We start from the raw sequence: 20,008 nt of genomic DNA, 5'->3' as shown, positions 1-20,008 counted from the left end.
CAGATACAAAACTAAGGAAATGTTAAATACTTAGTATTCTTAACTCAGCTATTTCCTATTTCAATCAGTTATTTCCATCATAGACAGAATTTCATTGAATTGCTAAATATTTTATCACAAACAGGATTAAGGGCATTTATTATAAAAGTTAATAATAAATATCTGTTTGTAAAGGGTCTACAATTTACTGGAAATTTTGACTTTTTCAAACACTAACATAGTCTTTAAATATGTCACAGAACAAAAACTCTGCAAATTTCCTTTTGTGATACACTTAAAATCCTTTGACAATTGTCCAAAACTGGAAAGAATAATATAGTGATGGGGTCTTTATTGACTTAGGGAACTCTTTATCTAGATTTTGTTTTTTCCTATTCTTTTCCAACTTTATCTCCATCAAAAATTAGTAATTTAAGACATAACATCCAAAATCTGGACATATATAAATATGGATCTGACTAAATAGTCATTTCTCCAAAGAAGACATACAGATGGCACATGAAAAGGTACTCAGCATTGCTTATTATTAGAGAAATGTAAATCAAATCTACAATGAGGTATCACCTTACACTGGTCAGAATGGCCATCATTAAAAAGTATACAAATAATAAATGCTGGAGAGTGTGTAGAGAAAAGGGGACCCTCCTACACTGTTAGTAGGAATGCAAATTGGTACAGCCATTATGGAGAACATTATGAAGATTCCTTAAAAAACTAAAAATAGATCTAAAAATAGAACTAAAAATATGATCTTGTAAGCCCATTCTTAGGCTTATATCCAGAGAAAACCATAATTGGAAAAGATACACGCCTCCCAATGTTCATGGATGCACTATTTACAATAGCCAAGACATGGGAGCAACCTAAATGTCCACTGACAGATGAATGAATAAAGATGTGACATATTTACATAATGGAATATGGAATATTACTCAGCCATAAAAAGCATGAAATAATGCCATTTTAAGCAACATGAATGGACCTAGAGATTTTCATACTAAAAAGTGAAGTATGCCAGACAGAGAAAGATGAATGACATATAATATTGCTTATATGTATAATCCTAAAAAAGAAATAATATAAATGAACTTATATACAAAACAGAAACAGATCCACAGACATAGAAAACAAACTTATGGTTACCAAAGGGGAAGGCAGAGGATAAATTAAGAATTTGGAAACAACATATACATACTACTATATATAAAATAGGTAACTAATAAAGACCTACAGGGACCTATACTCAATATTTTGTAATAGCCTATAAAAAAATCTTTAAAATAGATATATATGTATGTATAACTGAATCACTTTGCTGTACACCTGAAACTAACAGAACACTGTAAATCAATTATACTTCAATAAAAACAGAAAATTTTTAGTCTCATAAAAAAAGGGGGGGCATTGAAATGCAAGATGAGTATATCTACTTATAAAATTAGATAAATAAATAAATATGGACCTTACAGTTTCCCTTTATTATTTATTACTTATGTATTTTATTGAAAATATATTTTACCTGCAAAATCTGTGTGGGGGATATTTCACCATTGGTTTCAGTTGCAAAAGACACCATATGCTCTGGAAAAAAATACTAACGAAAAGATACATGTTACATTCTCCCAAAAGCCATGCCAGAAAAGAGGAAACTATGACCAACAGAGTAATCTAAAGCAAAAGCTCTTAAATCAGCGTTTTGAAAACTCACCCAAAGCACTTTTTAAAATGCCAGTCCCTGACTGTAACCAATACACAGGTGCCTTAAAGAGAGGGTAGGAGCACCGCCCAAACATTAGGCAGACACTCTCAGTGGGTGCCGACACACGAAAACCCATGTGCCTCCGGTTACAAAACACTGCCCTCAGGCTGCTCGTGTGTGAGCGCCCATGCCTTGTCCCAGAGTCCTGCAGCCACTCTAGCAGGCACTGAAGGGCTATTTTATAAACTCAAGTAGTAAACAGAAGTAAAGTATCTACCTAAGGTCACAGCCACAGTATAAAGGAAACAGGACTTGACTAGAGGGTCAGGTTGCTAAAAGCACGGTTTTTTCCACCTACTGTTTTCCCAAACCTATTTAATCATAAAATTCACCCAGAAAAGCTGTTTAAAATAGGAATTCCCAGGCCTCAATCCTGGAGTGTCTGATTCAGTAGGTCAGGGTAGATCTGGATCCTGTATTTTTAATAAGCACTATCCCCTCCCCCAGGAAACTTTTATGATCAGGCAAGTTTGGAAAATTATATGCCACTATAGTTCCTCTAGGACAGGGTTTTTGAACAGTAGCTCTATTAACATTGTCTAATAACACTGTGCTGGGGGGACTGTTCTGTACATTGCAGTATGCTTAGAGCATCCCTGGCCTCCACCACTAGCAGCCCCGCTTCTCAGTATGACAACCAAAAAGGTCTTCAGACATTATTATCAATCACTCTCAGTTGAGAACCACTACTCTAAGTCTACAAAATGAATCTATAGCCTTGTTCAAATAAAAAGAAATAGATAAACCAAAAATGAGCACTAAATCATATGTCTTTAATGATAACTTTTAAATTTCTTGCTTTTAATAAAGATTCACAACAAGAAAACAGTTTCCTTTTAAATTCTATTTAATTTTTATTGGGACTCTAATTTTATTTGTCAAAGATCATCCCATTATGTTTCTATTAATAGGTTCAAATAAAGAGAATGTAAGAGGCCTTTCTGGGTTTGAAAATATTCTATTATGGTGTGTATCATATATTTTTCATTAAGTACATCATTTCAATCCAATTATCCAAAACTTAATGTAAAAATATGCTACTGCTGCAAAGACAAAAACAATTTAAAATAATGAGCCCAGAGGCTATTCTGACTTCTCTAGATCACTAGTCTTCATTAGTATGTGACATACATTTATTTTCTTTTAAAAAGAACTATAATGAAAGTAGTATTTACTAGATAATGGGCTGGTATTTATCTCATTTCTTCTTAGCTCAGTAATTATTGCACTGAAAACAAAATAATTTGGAACAGCAAGATGCTTGTCAATCTAAACTTCTGGTTAAGTTTCAACACTCCCAACAAACATCAATCTGTTTTTCCTTTAAAATTTATCTTAATATCCTAAGTTCTGCAAAAAGACTTAAACCATAGTATCTTGGAACCCGCTTGGGAGATATCTAATAATTCATTCCCCAAATCAAATGTAGTTTTATTTTTCTTAAAAGGCAAGAAAAAAAGCAACAGTTCCCCAAAACTACGTATATGAACTTCTGTGAGCATGTTGACTATAAGTTTAAACAACTAGAATTCTTACCTACAATTTACCAAGTACAGAATTGTACTTTATTTATAGTGTACTTTTTCCTCACATAAAATAAAATAAAATGTAACTAAACTCATTTATTTTCCATAACTATTAATTGGGATTTCACTTACCATTGGGTTTTTAAAGAATTCATATTTGGCATAATTTTTCCTAAAGTATAGCTTATTTTCTTCTTCCATTCCCCAGTTAGATAGCACTTCAATCACCAGCTCGTGGTCTTCTATTGTTCTTTCTGTAAAGAATGTTCCAGTGAGCATGTCAACAAATGGATGGATGGATGGATGGATGAATACACAGAAAGATGGACAGGTAGGTAAACAAATATATATATGGACACATATATCCATACAAATATATAAAATATATTATGCATGTATCTTTATTAAACATAGCCAATTTAAACTCAATTCTGAAATAGCCAGAATGATAAAATTTTCATCAATTTTGAATTTGCAATGTTGATTTTACACCAAAGCAGTTTGTAACCCAAAGAGAAAAATGACATAAAATATCACAATGCACTTTTCACTAATTCTCAATCTCCTCTTACTGCTATGTAAATTATAAGCTTGTAATAAGCCTGCATTAAGAATATGAGAGACATTATTTTTCTCTAACTCATCATGGTGCCAAAAATTAAAATATTTGCCTCAAGGTTGAACGATTCATCCCATTAAGAGATGAGAAACTTTGACAGGTTCAGTATGCATTTAAGAATCATAATCTGGATAGCTGAGAAAAATTAAAATAAATGCTTTAAAAAAGAAACTTAATGCAAGGACATACACTCTTTAAGAAACTTAATTTTTTGTGGTACTTTTGATTTTCAAAACTAATGTTCAGGCAGTTTGTATTAACAAAGAAGATAATCAGGCAGGGTGGGAAGGCACTTAGGAGGAAAGGAACTTAAATGAAAAAAGCAATGGCATCTTTAAAGAGGTGAACGTAACATGCAAAATTTCTGTTTTAAAAAGAAACTGATGTTCACAGTGGTACTAGTCATAATAGCCCCAAACTGGAAACTATCTAAATGCCTATCAATGTGAGAATGAATAAGTAAATTGCGTAAAGGACACAGTGGAATATACACTACAGAGCACACAGTTGTATGGATGAATTCCACAAACATAATAGTAAATGAAAGAAGTCAGACACAAAGAGTAATATTCTACTTTTATAAGTTTGACACAAACACAATAGATCTACGGTGTTAGAAATCAAGGTGACGGGTACAGTGCGTGAGTGTGCAGGGGTGTGAGGGAACCACTGGGTGAAGGAGATATTCTGTTTCTTAATTTGGGTGTTAGATACTCAGGTACATATAACACAACATCTGAGAATCCATCAAGTTGTCTATATTTGTTCTCTTCTGGTAAGGTGTGTCACACTTCAACAAAAGGGTAAAAAAAAGTGACTACGAAATTATTAATGCAAAATGGAGAAGAGTCAAATAAGAAATACAGAAATCCTCGATTTTTTTTTTAGGTGCTTCATGGACCTTTTTGAAAAGAATCTCTCAGAAATTCAACACTCAGTAATAATCTATGACCTACAACACCCAAACCCTTGAAAGTAATGCCATACTTAAACAGAAGCTTATGCAACTGAAAGGAAGTTCTTGTAAGAGCACTCAATGCATATGGATGAGTTGGAGCTAAGTGTGTATCAACACTCTGGGTTCTGTGCCTAACTTTGATCATTCTTTCTCTGTTTCATTGGCTAGCTCTGGTAGCTCCTACTCTCCTAAGATGCAGTCTTTGGCTCGGACTCTTTTCTTTCCCTGCTCTCAACTAGTTCACTCTCCCTCCTCTTCAGCTATCAAGTCTGTCTGTCAAGTTCCTTGAATTGAAATCTCCGCCTGCAGTTGCTTTCACTGGCACTTCAATCCCAACTGTAGACTTTCCACCACTTCAAACATAGTCTGTCTAAGACCAAAGTTCCGAAGGGTAGTTCCTCAAAATATTACACAATTCCAGCAATTCCACTTCTGAGTACATGACCAAAGGAAGTGAAAATAAGGAGTGAAACTGGTACTTGTATATCAGTGTTCATTGCAACATCATTCACAGTAGCCAGAAAGTAAAAACATCCACACGCCCATCAACAAACAAAGGGGATAAACAAAGCGTAGCAAAGACATACAGTGGAATATTTAGCCTTAAAAAGAATGAAATCCCTACAACATGGATGAACCTTTTTTTTATTTAAATTTTATTTTACTTATTCGTTTAATATATATTTTGAGCACTAAAAAAATGCAAGGTAATGTTTTAAACATAGAAGTATAAAGATAGATAACAAAGAGTCTTTACCATGAAGGAAATTCTAAGGAGACTGGACATTGCAAAAATTAATCAACAGAAATCTCAATTCAAATAGAATGAGGAAACCAGAAGGGGGAGCACTCCTGAGCTCACAAAGGGAAAAAAAGACTGTCTGCCTGGCAAGAGCTCAGCCACTGAGAGACTGCAGATCTCAGCCAATGAAAAACCACTATACTTAGAACTTTGTTTTCTGTTTGTTTGTTTCTTTTTTAAGTTTAAATTTATTTATTTTAATTGGAGGCTAATTACTTTACAATATTGTATTGGTTTTGCCAAACATCAACATGAATCCACCACGGGTGTACACATGTTCCCCATCCTGATGAACCTTAAAGATACTATGCTATATAAAATAAGACAGACACAAAAGAATAGATACTATATGATTCCATTTACATGCGGTACCTAGAATAGACAAATTCATAGAGACAGAAAGTAAAATGGTGGTTGCCAAGGATCAGGGTCAGCGAGGAATGAGGAGTTATTGTTGAATGGGTTCAGGGTTTCATTATGGGAAGACAAAATGTTCTAGAGATGGACAGGGATGCTGACTGCACAACAATATAAATGTATATAATTCCAGTGAACAGTAAAATGGATAAAACTATCAACTTTATGTTACACATGTTTTCCCAAAAGTTGCTGAAAAAATTAAAAAACTAAAAGTATCTTCCTTTTTCTCTCTCAAAGTGCTTTTTGTTAAATTCTGCTAGGTCTCTTACAACTCCACGTCCTCTCCAATATCTTCCACTGCTGTTACCCCAGACATTAGTCTATTCCTCCAAGTTTCTCACACAACCAACAACTCCTCACCCCCATTATTACTATTCCAATTTAGACCTTAGCCTTTTCCTAACTAATCTCCAAACTGCTGTTTTCTCATTCTTCCAATACAACCTGGACCTTTCTATCATAGGAAACCTCATAATACATTTGCATCAACGTGACCACTGCTCAAAAACTCATCTACTTCCTACTTGTTACGAGACAAATCCATATAATCTGGCACTTTTCGCTTGTTCATTCATCTATCCATTCAACAAATATTTATTGAAGGCCTACCATGTGTCAGACATGCATCTTGGAGCTTGGAATTTTCTAGTCAACAAGACAGTAAGTAAGAAATCATTGCCTTATGGGGCTCCTATTCTAATGTGAAGACATGAAAAAAAATCTAATGTAAATCTTAAATGGTGGCAATAAACAGTATAGAGAAAAATGGATTGGGGAAGAGGGAGAGAGGAGGGAACAGGGGAAAGAAATTCATTTTCTAAAGCTTGTCAAGGGACTTCCCTGGTGGTACAGTGGTTAAGAACCCACCTGCCAATGCAGTGCACATGGGTTTGATTCCTGATCCAGCACGATTCCACATGCCACTGAGCGACTAAGCCAGTACCCCTCAACTACCTAGCCTATGTGCCTAGAGCCCGGCTTCTCAACAAGAAAAGCCACTGCAATGAGAAGCCTGTGCCCTGCAACTAGCAAGTAGCCTCCACTCGCTGCAATTAGAGAAAGTCCATGCAGCAACAAAGACTCAGCACAGCCAGAAATAAATAACTAAAAAAAAAATGTTTAATAATAAAGATTACCAAGGAAGGCCTTGTTGAGAAGATAATGTTTAAACAAAAATCCAAAGGAAAAAGAAGGCATGAGCCAAGCAGCTATTGAAAGGAAGAACTAGAAGAGACCCCTTGAGGCAAAAACCAAGGCTGGCATGTTTGAAGAAGGGCAAGGAGGCTAAGGTAGCTAAAGCTGAGTGAGCAAAGGGGAGGGGAGTACCAGGAGGAGAGCTCAGGGAAGTAAAGGTGATGAGCTGGGGCAACTGGAGAAAGCCATGCAGGTCAGAATAAGGATCTGGCTTTTCCTGAGTTAGATGAGAAGTCATTTTGAACAGGAATACTACAAGCTGACCCCTGTTTTCACCGGATGACACTAGATGCTGAGTGGAGAACTGATTTCACAAGGCTTAAGGGTAGAAGCCGGAAGCCCATCTAGGAGAACACTGCAATTAACAAGGGGAGAGATGACGCGGCTTGGATGAGGGTGGAGCAGTAAGAAAACATGTAAGAAGCAAGCAGGATCTGGACGTGTTCTGAAGGCAGAGCCAATAGGATCTGCTGACAAACTGGATGTGGAGTGAAAGAGAGGGGCCAGTTAATGAAGACACCAAGATTCTTCGCTTAAGCATTTAGAAGGACGGCCTCCATCAAAGAGCTAGGAAGACTGTAAGAGAAGCAGTTTGAGGGGAGATCCAGCAGTCACTCAGATATCGAGTGAGAAGTTGCACCTCTACTGGTATTAAGCAAGAGGTCTGCCTATTTGTTTTATCAACCTGTGTTTAATTGTACTCATCACCTATTGTTACCATTAAGAAAACAGCACATGATCTGCCCCGAAGATAAACTATGCAGAGCGGAAAAATGACAAAGGTGCACTTTCTTTACTTTTGACCTTCAAATTAGACTTTATCAATCTTTGACAAATATGATCACTGGGAGAATAATGGGCTTCCTTGATAGCTCAGTTGGTTAAGAATCCACCTGCAATGCAGGAGACCCCAGTTTGACTCCTGGGTCAGGAAGATCCCCTGGAGAAGGGATAGGCTACCCACTTCAGTATTCTGAGGCTTCCCTTAGAGTTCAGCTGGTAAAGAATCTGCCCACAATGTGGGAGACCTGGGTTCGATCCCTGGGTTGGGAAGATCCCCTGAAGAAGGGAAAGGCTACCCACTCCAGTATTCTGGCCTGGAGAATTCCATGGACTGTATAGTCCATGGAGTCACAAAGAGTTGGACCTGACTGAGTGACTTTTATTTTCACTTTCAGGGAGAATAATGGCCAGCCAATCTTCCACTGCCCCATGCAGGGATGCACCCTCTGTCATCTGGGAAATTATCTTGGATTAAGGGGTTAGTGGAGGAAAGGGTAGAGTGGAGACTGAGAGGGAGATGGAGAGTAAGTGGATGGCTTAGGTCCCAACAACCCCATACTCTGCCCTTCCTAGAACTAGGACCCTTTCACGGTGAGGAGCGGATGGTGATAAAACCCCATGTAAGTTTACTGGTGGTGTGTGGTTCAAACCAGAGAGAGCCTTGGGAAGCTTAGAGCCTCAAGTAGAAGTTCTGCATCTAACATGGCAGAAAAGCAATTAGCTAAGTGCAACCTTGAGGAAGATGAGTCCATAAGATTCAAGAATGAGAAAAGAACACTGCAGAATCAAGTCCCCCAAAAGGAGTGGGAAAGGGCTAAGAGAAGACCATGAACTTAGTGGGCTTTATAGTACAGGCAATAAGTTTGAGAGTAACAAGAGTTTCTAGACCATGAAGAGAAAAGTTGGATAGCAGTTAGGTAAATACCCTTCCTGGGACTTAAATACCCCACCAGGGTATTTGAAGAGTGAAAGTAGGTCTTTCAACTAAGAGGATCTTAAACCTGTATGGAACTTATGTATATAACCTGAACTGATTATTTACCACAAAAAGACTAAGAATAATCCATAAAGCAAACCAATAACAAAAGATTAAACTGTCATTAAGAGGTCAAGAGACTCATTCAGAAATTAATTCAAGCTATAGAAATAAAGCAAGTTACATCTCTTCATGTATAAACCTGATAAAACAGCTGTATTTAATTATTATATAATTTATTCTGCAGTAAGTTGAATAAAGACTTCAGGTCTTGATCTCTGGAACCTGTAAACATTATGCTATATGGCAAAGGATTTGCAGATATCATTGACTGAAAGATCCTGAGAAAAGTATCCAAGACTATACAAGTGGGCCTTAAATCCAAATACAAGTATCCCTTTAAGAGAGAGACAGAGGAGATCTGACAGAGAAAGAAGAGGAAAGGACAACATGACCACAGAGGCACAGACTCAAGTGATGTGATGTGACCACAAGCCAAACAATCGTGGTAGCTACCAGAAGCTGAAAGAGGCAAGGAACAGCCTCCCCATAAAGCCTCTGGGAAGTGTGTGGCCCTGCCAACACCTTGATTTCAGCCTAGCAAAATTAATTTAAGACTTCTTATCTCTAGAACCTTTAAAGATTACATTTTTATTAGTTTAAGCTACAGTCAAAGACAGAGGATGAGATGGCTGAATGGCATCACTGACTCAATAGACATGAGTTTGAGCAAGCTCCGGGAAATGGTGAAGAACAGGGAAGCCTGGCATGCTATACTCCATGGGATCGCGAAGTGTTGGGCACAACTGAGCGACTGAACAAGAACAAAGCCACCATGAATTTGTTACAGCAGCCTTAGGAAACTAAGAGGACAATCTATAAGGCCAAACTCTATTTCCATTTTACGGATAAGGAGTCTCCTGTTTAGAATAACAAGGGTCTCAGGATTTGAACAGCAGCCACATATCTGACCTCGAGTCTCTCCTCCTTCCTCTGCCCAGCACTGTCTTGGCCTTCACTACAGTTCCCACTGGAAGGGCATCCCCTGTTTATAGCCTACTTGTTCTTTCTATATCAGCTCAAATCTCTCTTATGTTCTGGCAGTTCTCAGGACTCCATTGCCTCAAATTCTTTTATTTTGATATGTGTTCAATGACTATTTACTAATTAACTGAAAACAAACAACCACAGTTTGGGTATAAGGGAAATAATTTAATAGGTAATATTTCAATTATCAATCTTAACCTCACATAAAAGTAAATTATTTGAATTGGGGTTCTCTTCAAAAAAGAAAATAACAAAAAAGAGTGGAAAAACCAAGCTGCATTTGAACAGCTATGACAAACATGTCACACACACACACAAACTAGTGTAATATGGGTAGTCACCAAAAAAGCAACAGTCTAGCTGGGGTTTTGTTGGCTACACACATATGAAGCCCAACATACCAATCCAGAATGGAAAATTAAGGGATATACTATTTGCAGAAAAGTTCATAGAGTGATAATACCAAATGCCAATTACTAGCATCAGGAAAATAGCCTGGTAATCTTAAGCAGAAAAAATGTCTTCAAATCAAGTGGGCAAAAACTAGAGTATGTGGGAAAGCAAAAACATACTTCTGGTACTATTCTATTGAAAATTCAGAAAACATATAAAAAGCAAACAAAGTCCAGAGTATCAAATGCAGCCACAGGTTTTTACCTCTTATACTCTTCTGGTAATGGAAACAAAACTTACTTATTATAGAATCTTTTTTAAATGATATTAAATAATTTGCTTACATTTATACATCACAGTCCCCATTTAGATGTGCCATTATATATACCATCTCCCAAACAATGCTCATTATGTTAAAGGACGAATGCTATAATAACCCAAAGAACCCTAAAAGGTCTAAGTGATTATCAGCTAATCACATCTTACAGAAAATTTGTGTTTTTTAAAAATGCAGAAATCAAACTAATTATAGATCTTAATAGGGAGAAGTTCAAGAGGATACAAGATGCCTAGATGGATTACTTTGAGAGGAAAAGAAAAACACTTAAAGGGAAGGTGAAAAGTGGCCAAAGACCAGCTTTGTTTTGCCAAGGCCTATTCATAAAGTAAGACATCATCACCAACACCCAAGAAAGGGAAAACAAAACAAAAGGCTTGTCTAGATGGCTTCCAATAAACTTTCTGTTGACTCTTCTTCTGTAGTCCCATTACAAAGCCAAGCAGACTTTAACCAACTGAGCAATCCTAGTAAATAACTTATATTGTTTAAATAGCAAAAGAGATGTATTAATTCTATCTTTAGAGGCTCTTTGCTGTAAATGTTTGAAAACACAATATTATGAGCTATCATCCAGGAGGAACTCAGATACTTCTTGAGTTATCATTTGAGAAATGACTCCAGGTAAAATCCATATAAATTCAATGTGATTTTTTTTAAAACCTCACTTTTAAAACTTCATAAATTCATCTACAATATCATATTAAGATATATTATTACAACTTCACAGGGACTTCCCTGGGGGCCCAGTGTCAGGACTCCATGCTTCCACTGCAGAGGCCATGGGTTCCATCCCCGGTCAGGAAGCAGCAGGCTGCAACCGGCGCTGCATGGCAGAAAAAAAAAAACGCCACAAAACCTTCACAGACACAAGTCGACTTAAAACACTTTCTGAAGAATTTTTCAGGCATTGTAAAATGAATTTGTTATAATGAGAAAATTCTACTCTTATGTAGGTAGAAAAATAGGAGAGAAGCCATCTTAAGTCACTTCAAACAGCAACCAAAAGGAGGGAAAAAAAGCCCCCGGAAAGAATGAAAAAAAAAGCTGTCTTAAAAACAAAAGCTTCATATCACTAAGTTTTATTTTTGCTTCTGATAAATCAGTGATGTCTTATGGTAACAGACTGAAATATTACTGAATAGTGATAACTACACATAATTCTGTTTTCTATTTAATTTTCAGAAAATTTTTCTTTAAAAAAAAACAGGGAAGAAAGAAGTTCCTTCTGAAACTGTTTATTTAACTTCAAAGTCTTTTTAAAAAACCTCAGTCCTCCCAGAATGGAAAGTGTTCACCTGTGACCTTCTGCCTGGACTTCTTCGCTGAATCTACTGAAAGTACGGCATGAGGATCAAATAGAAACCGAAGTCCCTACTCTTCTCATCACTAGATAAGAGAAGAAACAAAAGTGGCTTTTAGCGCTAATTCACCAGAAAACAATTCTTGGTATACCTTTGTTACAGGAAACTCCAGGAGACAAAAGGTCCTTGTACTTCTCTGTGCCAGCAAGAAACTACATACATTTTGTCAATCTTATTTTCAGATAAAAATGAACAGCATCTGAGCAAGCAAAACAGTAACTGGAGAAGCAAACAATAAAGCAAGGCTCAATTTCTAAAAGGTTCCTTAACCTAAGAAAACTACCTAATACCAATAAGATCCCCTAGAAAATTGTCACTGCCAGATTCAACTTCCCAAGAGCAATAATAGGAAAATCTTGATGCTCAAGTCGATGAGTATTAAGGGTCTTGTGGATCATTCCTCAACAAAGCACAACAGCCCTCATATTAAGTCAGATTCAATGATCACAACTTGTATTATTCATAGAAAGCCTTATTTTTCCCCCAAAGTCTGCATATATATTATCTCAAGCTGACTGCAAATACTTTAAGAGTTTAGAAACAACTTCCACAAATTCTAAGTTATCCAATGCATCCTTTAAGGATGCAGAGTAAATTTCCACCTGGGCATGGCATGGCATGGCATGTGATTCTTCCAGCTCCTTTTTCAAATCTCTTCCTTCTATGCACTTTGTAATCTGTCCTTTGAACTGCTTGTTTAGTACAGCTTAATTCAAAAGCCATTTATTTGTTTTAGACTCTAGGTTACAAAGATGCACATATACACAGTTCCAAAATGGATGGAATTATAGATTAGATTTCATAATACAATCCCTATTAAGACAGCTGCAGAAAATGTTACAGCAGCATAGAAGATTGGTACTTGATCCAACTTGAAACTTCAGGAAGTTGTCTCAATCAAGTCTTTAAAAAAAATCTCTTAACAAGTTTTAAAAATTGTGGGTTTTTTTTTTCCAGATTACTAAAATAATGTATTTCCGTTACAGAAAATTTGAAAACAGACAACTCACAATCACAATCTATCTTTAAAACTGTCAATTAGGAATAAGAAATTAACATTACATTATATTCCCTTCTTGTCTTTTTCTTTGGGACAATGAGAGTTTACATGTATAGATTTTTCACATTTAGAAAACAATGTATATATAGATTTACAGACATATATGCAACATTTCCTAAATGACACGAAAAATACACACTTTATTCAAATCACCGTTACAGTCTCACATTTATTCATACTAGTCTTCAATGGAAAAACTGCAAAAACATGATTAAAAGCTACATAACATCATATCCTATAAATGTACTATAATTTATAACATCTCTCTATTATTATAGCATTAGGCTTTTTTTTTTCATTAATTGATAATGTAAATAATCCTGCTTGAAACAGCCTTAAATCTGCTTCTTATCCAAATTTGCTTGCCCCCTGCACCCACCTATCTGGTACTTGTGGGAGAGTTGCCTGCCAGAACCCAATTCACCTCTATCACTCCTAATCAGTTTTCATTCCAATCCCAAAGAAAGGCAATGCCAAAGAATGCTCAAACTACCACACAATTGCACTCATCTCACACACTAGCAAAGTAATGATCAAAATTCTCCAAGCCAGGCTTCAACAGTATGTGAATTATGAACTTCCACATATTCAAGCTGGATTTAGAAAAGGCAAAGGAACCAGAGATCAAATTGCCAACACCTGCTGGATCAGGTGAAAAAGCAAGAGAGTTCCAGAAAAACATCTGCTTTTGCTTTATTGACTATGCCAAAGCCTTGCTTGTGTGTATCATAAAAAACTGTGGAAAATTCTTAAAGAGATGCAAATACCAGACCACCTGACCTGCCTCTTGAGAAACCTATATGCAGGTCAAGAAGCAACAGTTAGAACTGGTCATGGAACAACAGACTGGTTCCAAATCAGGAAAGGAGTATGTCAAGGCTTTATACTGTCATCCTGCTTATTTAACTTACATGCAGAGTACATCATACTAAATGCCAGGCTGGATGAAGCACAAACTGGAATCAAGATTGCCTGGAGAAATAACAATAACCTCAGGTACACAGAAGACACCACCCTTATGGCAGAAAGCGAAGAACTAACAAAAGTGAAAGAGAGTGAAAAAGTTGGCTTAAAACTCAACATTCAGAAAACCAAGATCATGGCATCTGGTCCCATCACTTCATGGCAAACAGGTGGGGAAACAATGGAAACAGTGACAGACTTTATTTTCTAGGGCTCCAAAATCACTGCAGATGGTGACTGCAGATATGACTTGCTCCTTGGAAGAAAAACTATGACCAACCTAGACAGCATATTAAAAAGCAGAGACATGACTTTACCAACAAAGGTTCATCTAGTCAAAGCTATGGTTTTTCCAGTAATCATGCATGAATGTGAGAGTTGGATTTTAAAGAAAGCTGAGCATTGAAGAATTGGTGCTTTTGAACTGTGGTGTTGGAGAAGACTCTTGAGAGTCCCTTGGACTGCAAGGAGATCCAACCAGTCCATCCTAAGGGAAATCAGTCCTGAATATTCACTGGAAGGACTGATGCTGAAGCTGAAACTCCAATACTTGGGCCACCTGATGTGAAGATTCATTGGAAAAGACCTTGGTGTTGGGAAAGATTGAAGGTGGGAGGAAAAGGGGACATCAGAGGATGAGATGGTTGGATGGCATCACCGATGTGATGGACATGAGTTTGAGTAGGCTCCAGGAGTTGGTGATGGACAGGGAGGCCTGGCATGCTGCAGTCCATGGGGTTGCAAAGAGTCAAACACAACTGAGCAACTGAACTGACTGACTCCTAGCGCTTCCTGCATCACTCTGTTTTGGGGGCTGTGGGAGGTCTGTAATTTATTAAAAGATGTATGAGAAAAACTGGTGCCAGCAAGTATGCTGGTTGTCTCAAAAGAGCTTCTGAGCGGCCAAAGTCTGCACCTAGGCATATGGGAGAGGCAGGTGTGTGTCCCTACCTGCTGTCAAATGGAAAGGGCGACTCCACTTCATAAGGCAGAGTGTGGGATGCCTCCAACTGCTTTTCCATCTTTCTTCTCCCTGGACTATGGCACCAGGTTAGCTGTCAGTCAGCCTGGACAGCTGAGGGGTTTCATCTTTGTTTTTATAGGAATTTATAGCAAGCGGCTAGCAGTTACCATTTGAAAGTGCCAGTCACTCAGTCGGCTCTTTGCGACCCCATGGACTGTAGCCTGCCAGGTTCCTCCGTCCTTGGGATCTCCCAGGCAAGAATACTGGAGTGGGTTGCAGTATCCTTCTCCAGGGAATCTTCCCACCCAGGGATGGAACCCCCCATCTCTTGCCTCTCCTGCATTGGCAGGCGGGTTCTTTACCACTAGCACTATGGGAGAGTTATTATACAGTTATACTTTATTGTCAATTTTAACTACCATTCCAAGTAAGCCTTGGAAGATGCATAGCAGTTAGCCAGGTAGAGATGGGTGAGAAAGGACTTCCTGAGAATCTTAACAGCATGAGTAAGGAGACCAAGGAGTAGAAATGCAGGCGACTACAGGCAGTTGTCTAGTGTATAGACTCAGAGGAGAGGAAAAGACACAAGGCTGGAGACAGGAAGGGTAGTCAGGTCGCACATACTACAAGCCCTGCAAAGGACCTTGGGCCCAAACACAAGGTGAATCATGCCTGCGCTCAGATGGATAACTCTGGTATGATCAGAGGCAAGAGGAAGGACGAGCTGTAAGAAGAAAGGAATTCCTGAGAAGAGAGGTGATGAGACTTGAACCCAGGCTATTAGAACACTGAAAAGGAAAAATCAGCTGGACCACGAGAGGCGGATTTGGTTAGGAGCACTCTCTGCTGCTTTAACATTCCATCTGTCTCAGTGTGCTACCAGAACCATGCTGCCTTAACCCTCGGGTCAGGGTCTTAGGAGGGACGCATGCACACGTGTCCTAAAAGCTTTACATTCATTTCTGCTGGTGATGAGGGTGGTCACAACTCTGATGGCTGATGGGTTCCAAACAGCACAGAAAGTACAAATACACATTAATATCAGTGTCAAACATCCACATGTGTGCTTCTTTTGCAAAAAAAAATTAAAAAATGGAGTGGCTTCAAAGCAGGCTTTTGGGAAGGGCTCCCTCCCCACTGCTGTGTACTGCTTCAGTCTTAAACAGACCTCGTGGGTAGAGCTGCACACATGAAAGTGGTCTCATTAAAAGTCTCCAGTCATTCATTTTGCTTATGAAAGCCACTCTACAGTGATATTCAGAACAGAAATCTCAGCTTTGCCCAGCAATGACTCTAAAATACAATTAATGCCACTTCCCGAGGAGTCTATCGCTATGCGCTTGAGGTATTGTGTTAATTGCTGCTGCTTCATACCAGGAATCAGAATGGGAGCAAAGCAAACATGGATCCTATTAAGTTCCAGAAGACTTAAAACTGAAGTTTCTTTTTCCCCCACCCTCCTCTTATACAATGATTCTAAAAGCAGGGGACGCCATCTGGGGAACTGCAGTGACATCCAGTGGCTGTGAAGTAAAACACACCAGTTACAAAATGGTTTGTTTTATAATTAGAGAAGGGGGAGTATTTGTTGATTTCCTGATATTTGAAATCCAACGTCAATAAAGCTGTGCGTACATCTAGAAACTCATAATAACACAACCCCAAATCAGGCAAATCAGGGATCTGTAACAAAAGCAGGATGCTGGGCTGCCCTCCATGATTTACTCTGCCTGGGAAAATTCTCGGCAGTATATATTAATAGTTATGGACAGAGGTAATGAAATAATGATACTGCAGTCAAAGCTCCAAATGTCATATCACCATTCAAGACATGTATAAATTCAAGAACAAGTCATTTCCAAAACGATCCCCTTGCTCAGCCAAAATAAATAACTGGCTCTGCAATAAAGTGGACCAGGCTGGATCAGTTAGATTCCAGTAATTTCAGTACTACCTGGCTGAAGGGTTATATGAAAATGTTCTTGAGGTTTCAAAATTTCAATCTGTATTTATAGCATGTATGAGAGACGGAGATGGAGAGTGAGAGAGAGAAACCAATTACAGATTCCCCCAAAAATTTGCCTGATCTAATGGGGTGAAGAAAAAACAAACTTGCTTCCATGGAAAACATATACGCTTGAGAATCTGGCAGGTATATAGATTTGTGCAAGGTTTAACTCTAGGTCAGGTATTTTATCACCGATTCTTTGTATTCTTATATGTAAAATGGAGATGAAATTAATGTACCTTGCAGGGTTGCTATGAAGCTAAATACTGAGTGTCTATCAAGATGAAAGTGAAGCCTCTAAGTAGGGGCCCTGCACACACAAGATGCACATTGATAGTAGCTATCACACATATACATTCATATTAAAATAAAAAGAAGTCTTCTTTGCCACACCAACCGTCACTCTGAAAACAGACTTTGGATTCAACGCGTGCATGTGTGCTCCATCGCTTCAGTCATCTCCAGCTTTTTGTGATCCTCTGGACTTGTCCGCTAGGCTCCTCTGTCCTTAGGATTTCCCAGGCAACAATACCGAAGTAGGTTGCCATGCCCTCCTCAGGGGATCTTCCCAACCCAGGGACTGAACCCACATCTCCTGTATCTCCAGCATTGCGGGCAGATTATTTACTGCTGACCCACCAGAGAAGTCCTTTGGATTCGATAACCCTACCATATTTTTAATGTCACGTGCTCCTCCTCCTGACCTCAGTAATCTGCGGTGTGCTTAAATGGATCAGAAACAACAACAGTAGCACATCTATTAACAATATAACATGTCTCTGAAACTTTCCTAAGCTTATCTGGGACATTAAAGTCAACTGGAGTGCAGAAAACTCCCAGCTGTCATGATCTCATAAGTCAAAATGGTTTTGCCTACAAGGTTTCAGGATCTCACAAACACTAAGCCTCATATGTGTGCAGACCATGACGTGAAGATGGTATAATGTGACATGCATCACTAGCAGAAATGAGAGATGGGCAAGGACCAAGCCAGGAAACCACAGATAATTTGATGTAAACACAAAATGAATTTGCTTAGCCTCCAAATGGTTAAAACTTGCATTTGGGTCTTCTCAGTAGTAGACTTAAAGTCAGATCCTACCACTTTCTGACGCAAAAACCTCCAGTTACTTTTTGCCTTACTCACTGTAAAAGTTCAGTCCCCTCCATGGCCTGAGGGCCCCACAGAAGCTCCATGCAGTCCCTTTCCACCACCTTCCCGACTCCCTAAGTGCCCACCTCTCGGCTGCTTCCTGAACACAAGCAGGTTGCCAAGTCCAGGCCTTCCCTGTTTATGTTCCCTTCTTCCTGAACAATCTTCTTCCATTTAAGTGAAAGAGCTGCCCCTATCTGCTTCAATCTCCACCCAAACATCACACTGTCAGGGACACCTTCCCTGATTTCCCTGCCAGCCCTAGACTCCCTACCCCATTCTCTGCCTTCATTTTCCCCCCAGTGCTAATCATTACTTAAGAGATTACACATTTTAATCATGTGTCTCTTGTCTTTCTCTTCCCATCAGAATGCAAGTTCATCGGGGCATTGCTTTTTGTCTATTGTGTTCCTACTGTACCCCCAGGATCCCTATACAAAACAGGCTTGTGCAAATCAGTCAATCGACATTTGTTAAGCTATTGGAAGAAAGCAATCAGGAAAGGCAGAGGGGGCAGAGGGAGTTCCTAGTTTTTGTGGAATCTGCGAAGTGAAAAAAAAAAAAAGAAAATACTTAGGATTTTTTTTTTAATGTACACATATATATAGAAAGGTAGTTTACACAAGTGAACACACAGGCAAGAGATAATGTCAAAATAAAGAAACTAAAGAAACATTTCAGAGTTGTTAAATTGTGGATAGCATTGCTTACTTCTTGACATCTTTATTTCTAAGTTATTGGCAGTGAGCCTAATTATTTTTGTACTAAAAATATTTTTAAAAAATAATAGACTATCCCTTCACCTTTAGAATTCTATACATTGAAAACCCAGTATTTCTATCAGAGAGAGGTCAACAGTGTCCCCTGAACAATATGCAGAGCTCACTAGCTGGTCAGCAGTTTCGGCAAATGGTTTATCCTTTGATTCTTTAAGTCAACAGGACGCAAAGATTTACAGTTCAATATATGAGTGCCTCACTCTATTCACAAAGGACATTGTCATCTGTACAGCATATTTAAGGGGGAAACACTCCATCCTACTTGTTTTCATTTTAACATGCAAATAGTAAAAATGTTGCTTAATACCACTCTTAGGCTGAAAAGATATTGCAAGAGTATTTATAAGCTACATACTCACAAATACAATTCAAAAACACACTGGTTTTACTCTTCATGCTGAGAAAGACTACAGCACCATAAAAGTTGTTTTTGTCACACTGTTAGATAAAGAGGTGGAAGAAATAAAAAGGAAAAAACTGTTCCTCAGGAGTTTATTCGGATAGTCATTAACTATTATCATCTAACATCTCAGTGTATCCTTACAGAAATAAAGCAGTAGATTTTTTTTAAAGGAAGAGAAGGTGGTAAATCTAATACACATTAGTAATTCAATAGCATTAATGTCTGCAATTTTTCTACTGTATAAAGATATTATCTGAGTAAAAGCAAAGAGGATAAAAAAAAAGAACACAATAAAGCTTTGGAACTCAATTTCTTTCTCATAAGCTTCGGCCTAATGCTTGGTTAATGAAACCATGAAACAATATTCTCACATCTTTGATTTTATTTCAGCAGTTTCCAGAAAATACAGTAATGGAGAAATATATTTCTATTCAGTGCCTAAAAGTTTAAATTTAGTATGTAGCTCAAATTAATTCTCAATGTTCCATTTTAAGCTTCTA

At 38.0% G+C, this 20,008-nt stretch overlaps 1 protein-coding gene across 5 annotated transcripts in view; it reads right to left on the bottom strand.

The window, feature by feature from the left end:
* GRB14 (growth factor receptor bound protein 14) overlaps positions 1–20,008 on the bottom strand; it is a 126,292-nt gene that overhangs the window by 25,425 nt on the left and 80,859 nt on the right. For all 5 annotated transcript variants that reach the window (XM_069574314.1, XM_069574315.1, XM_069574316.1 and 2 more), the window contains 2 exons: positions 3,418–3,539; positions 1,520–1,594 (listed from right to left, as the gene is read on the bottom strand). In XM_069574314.1, coding sequence (XP_069430415.1) covers positions 1,520–1,594; positions 3,418–3,539 — 197 coding nt within the window. The remainder of the gene's footprint in view (positions 1–1,519; positions 1,595–3,417; positions 3,540–20,008) is intronic.

Source organism: Ovis canadensis, chromosome 2 (assembly GCF_042477335.2).
Source record: "Ovis canadensis isolate MfBH-ARS-UI-01 breed Bighorn chromosome 2, ARS-UI_OviCan_v2, whole genome shotgun sequence".
In the NCBI taxonomy this organism is placed as follows: Eukaryota; Metazoa; Chordata; class Mammalia; order Artiodactyla; family Bovidae; genus Ovis; species Ovis canadensis.
Note: the sequence above shows the minus strand (reverse complement) of the source record. Positions and strands in the feature narration are given on the sequence as shown.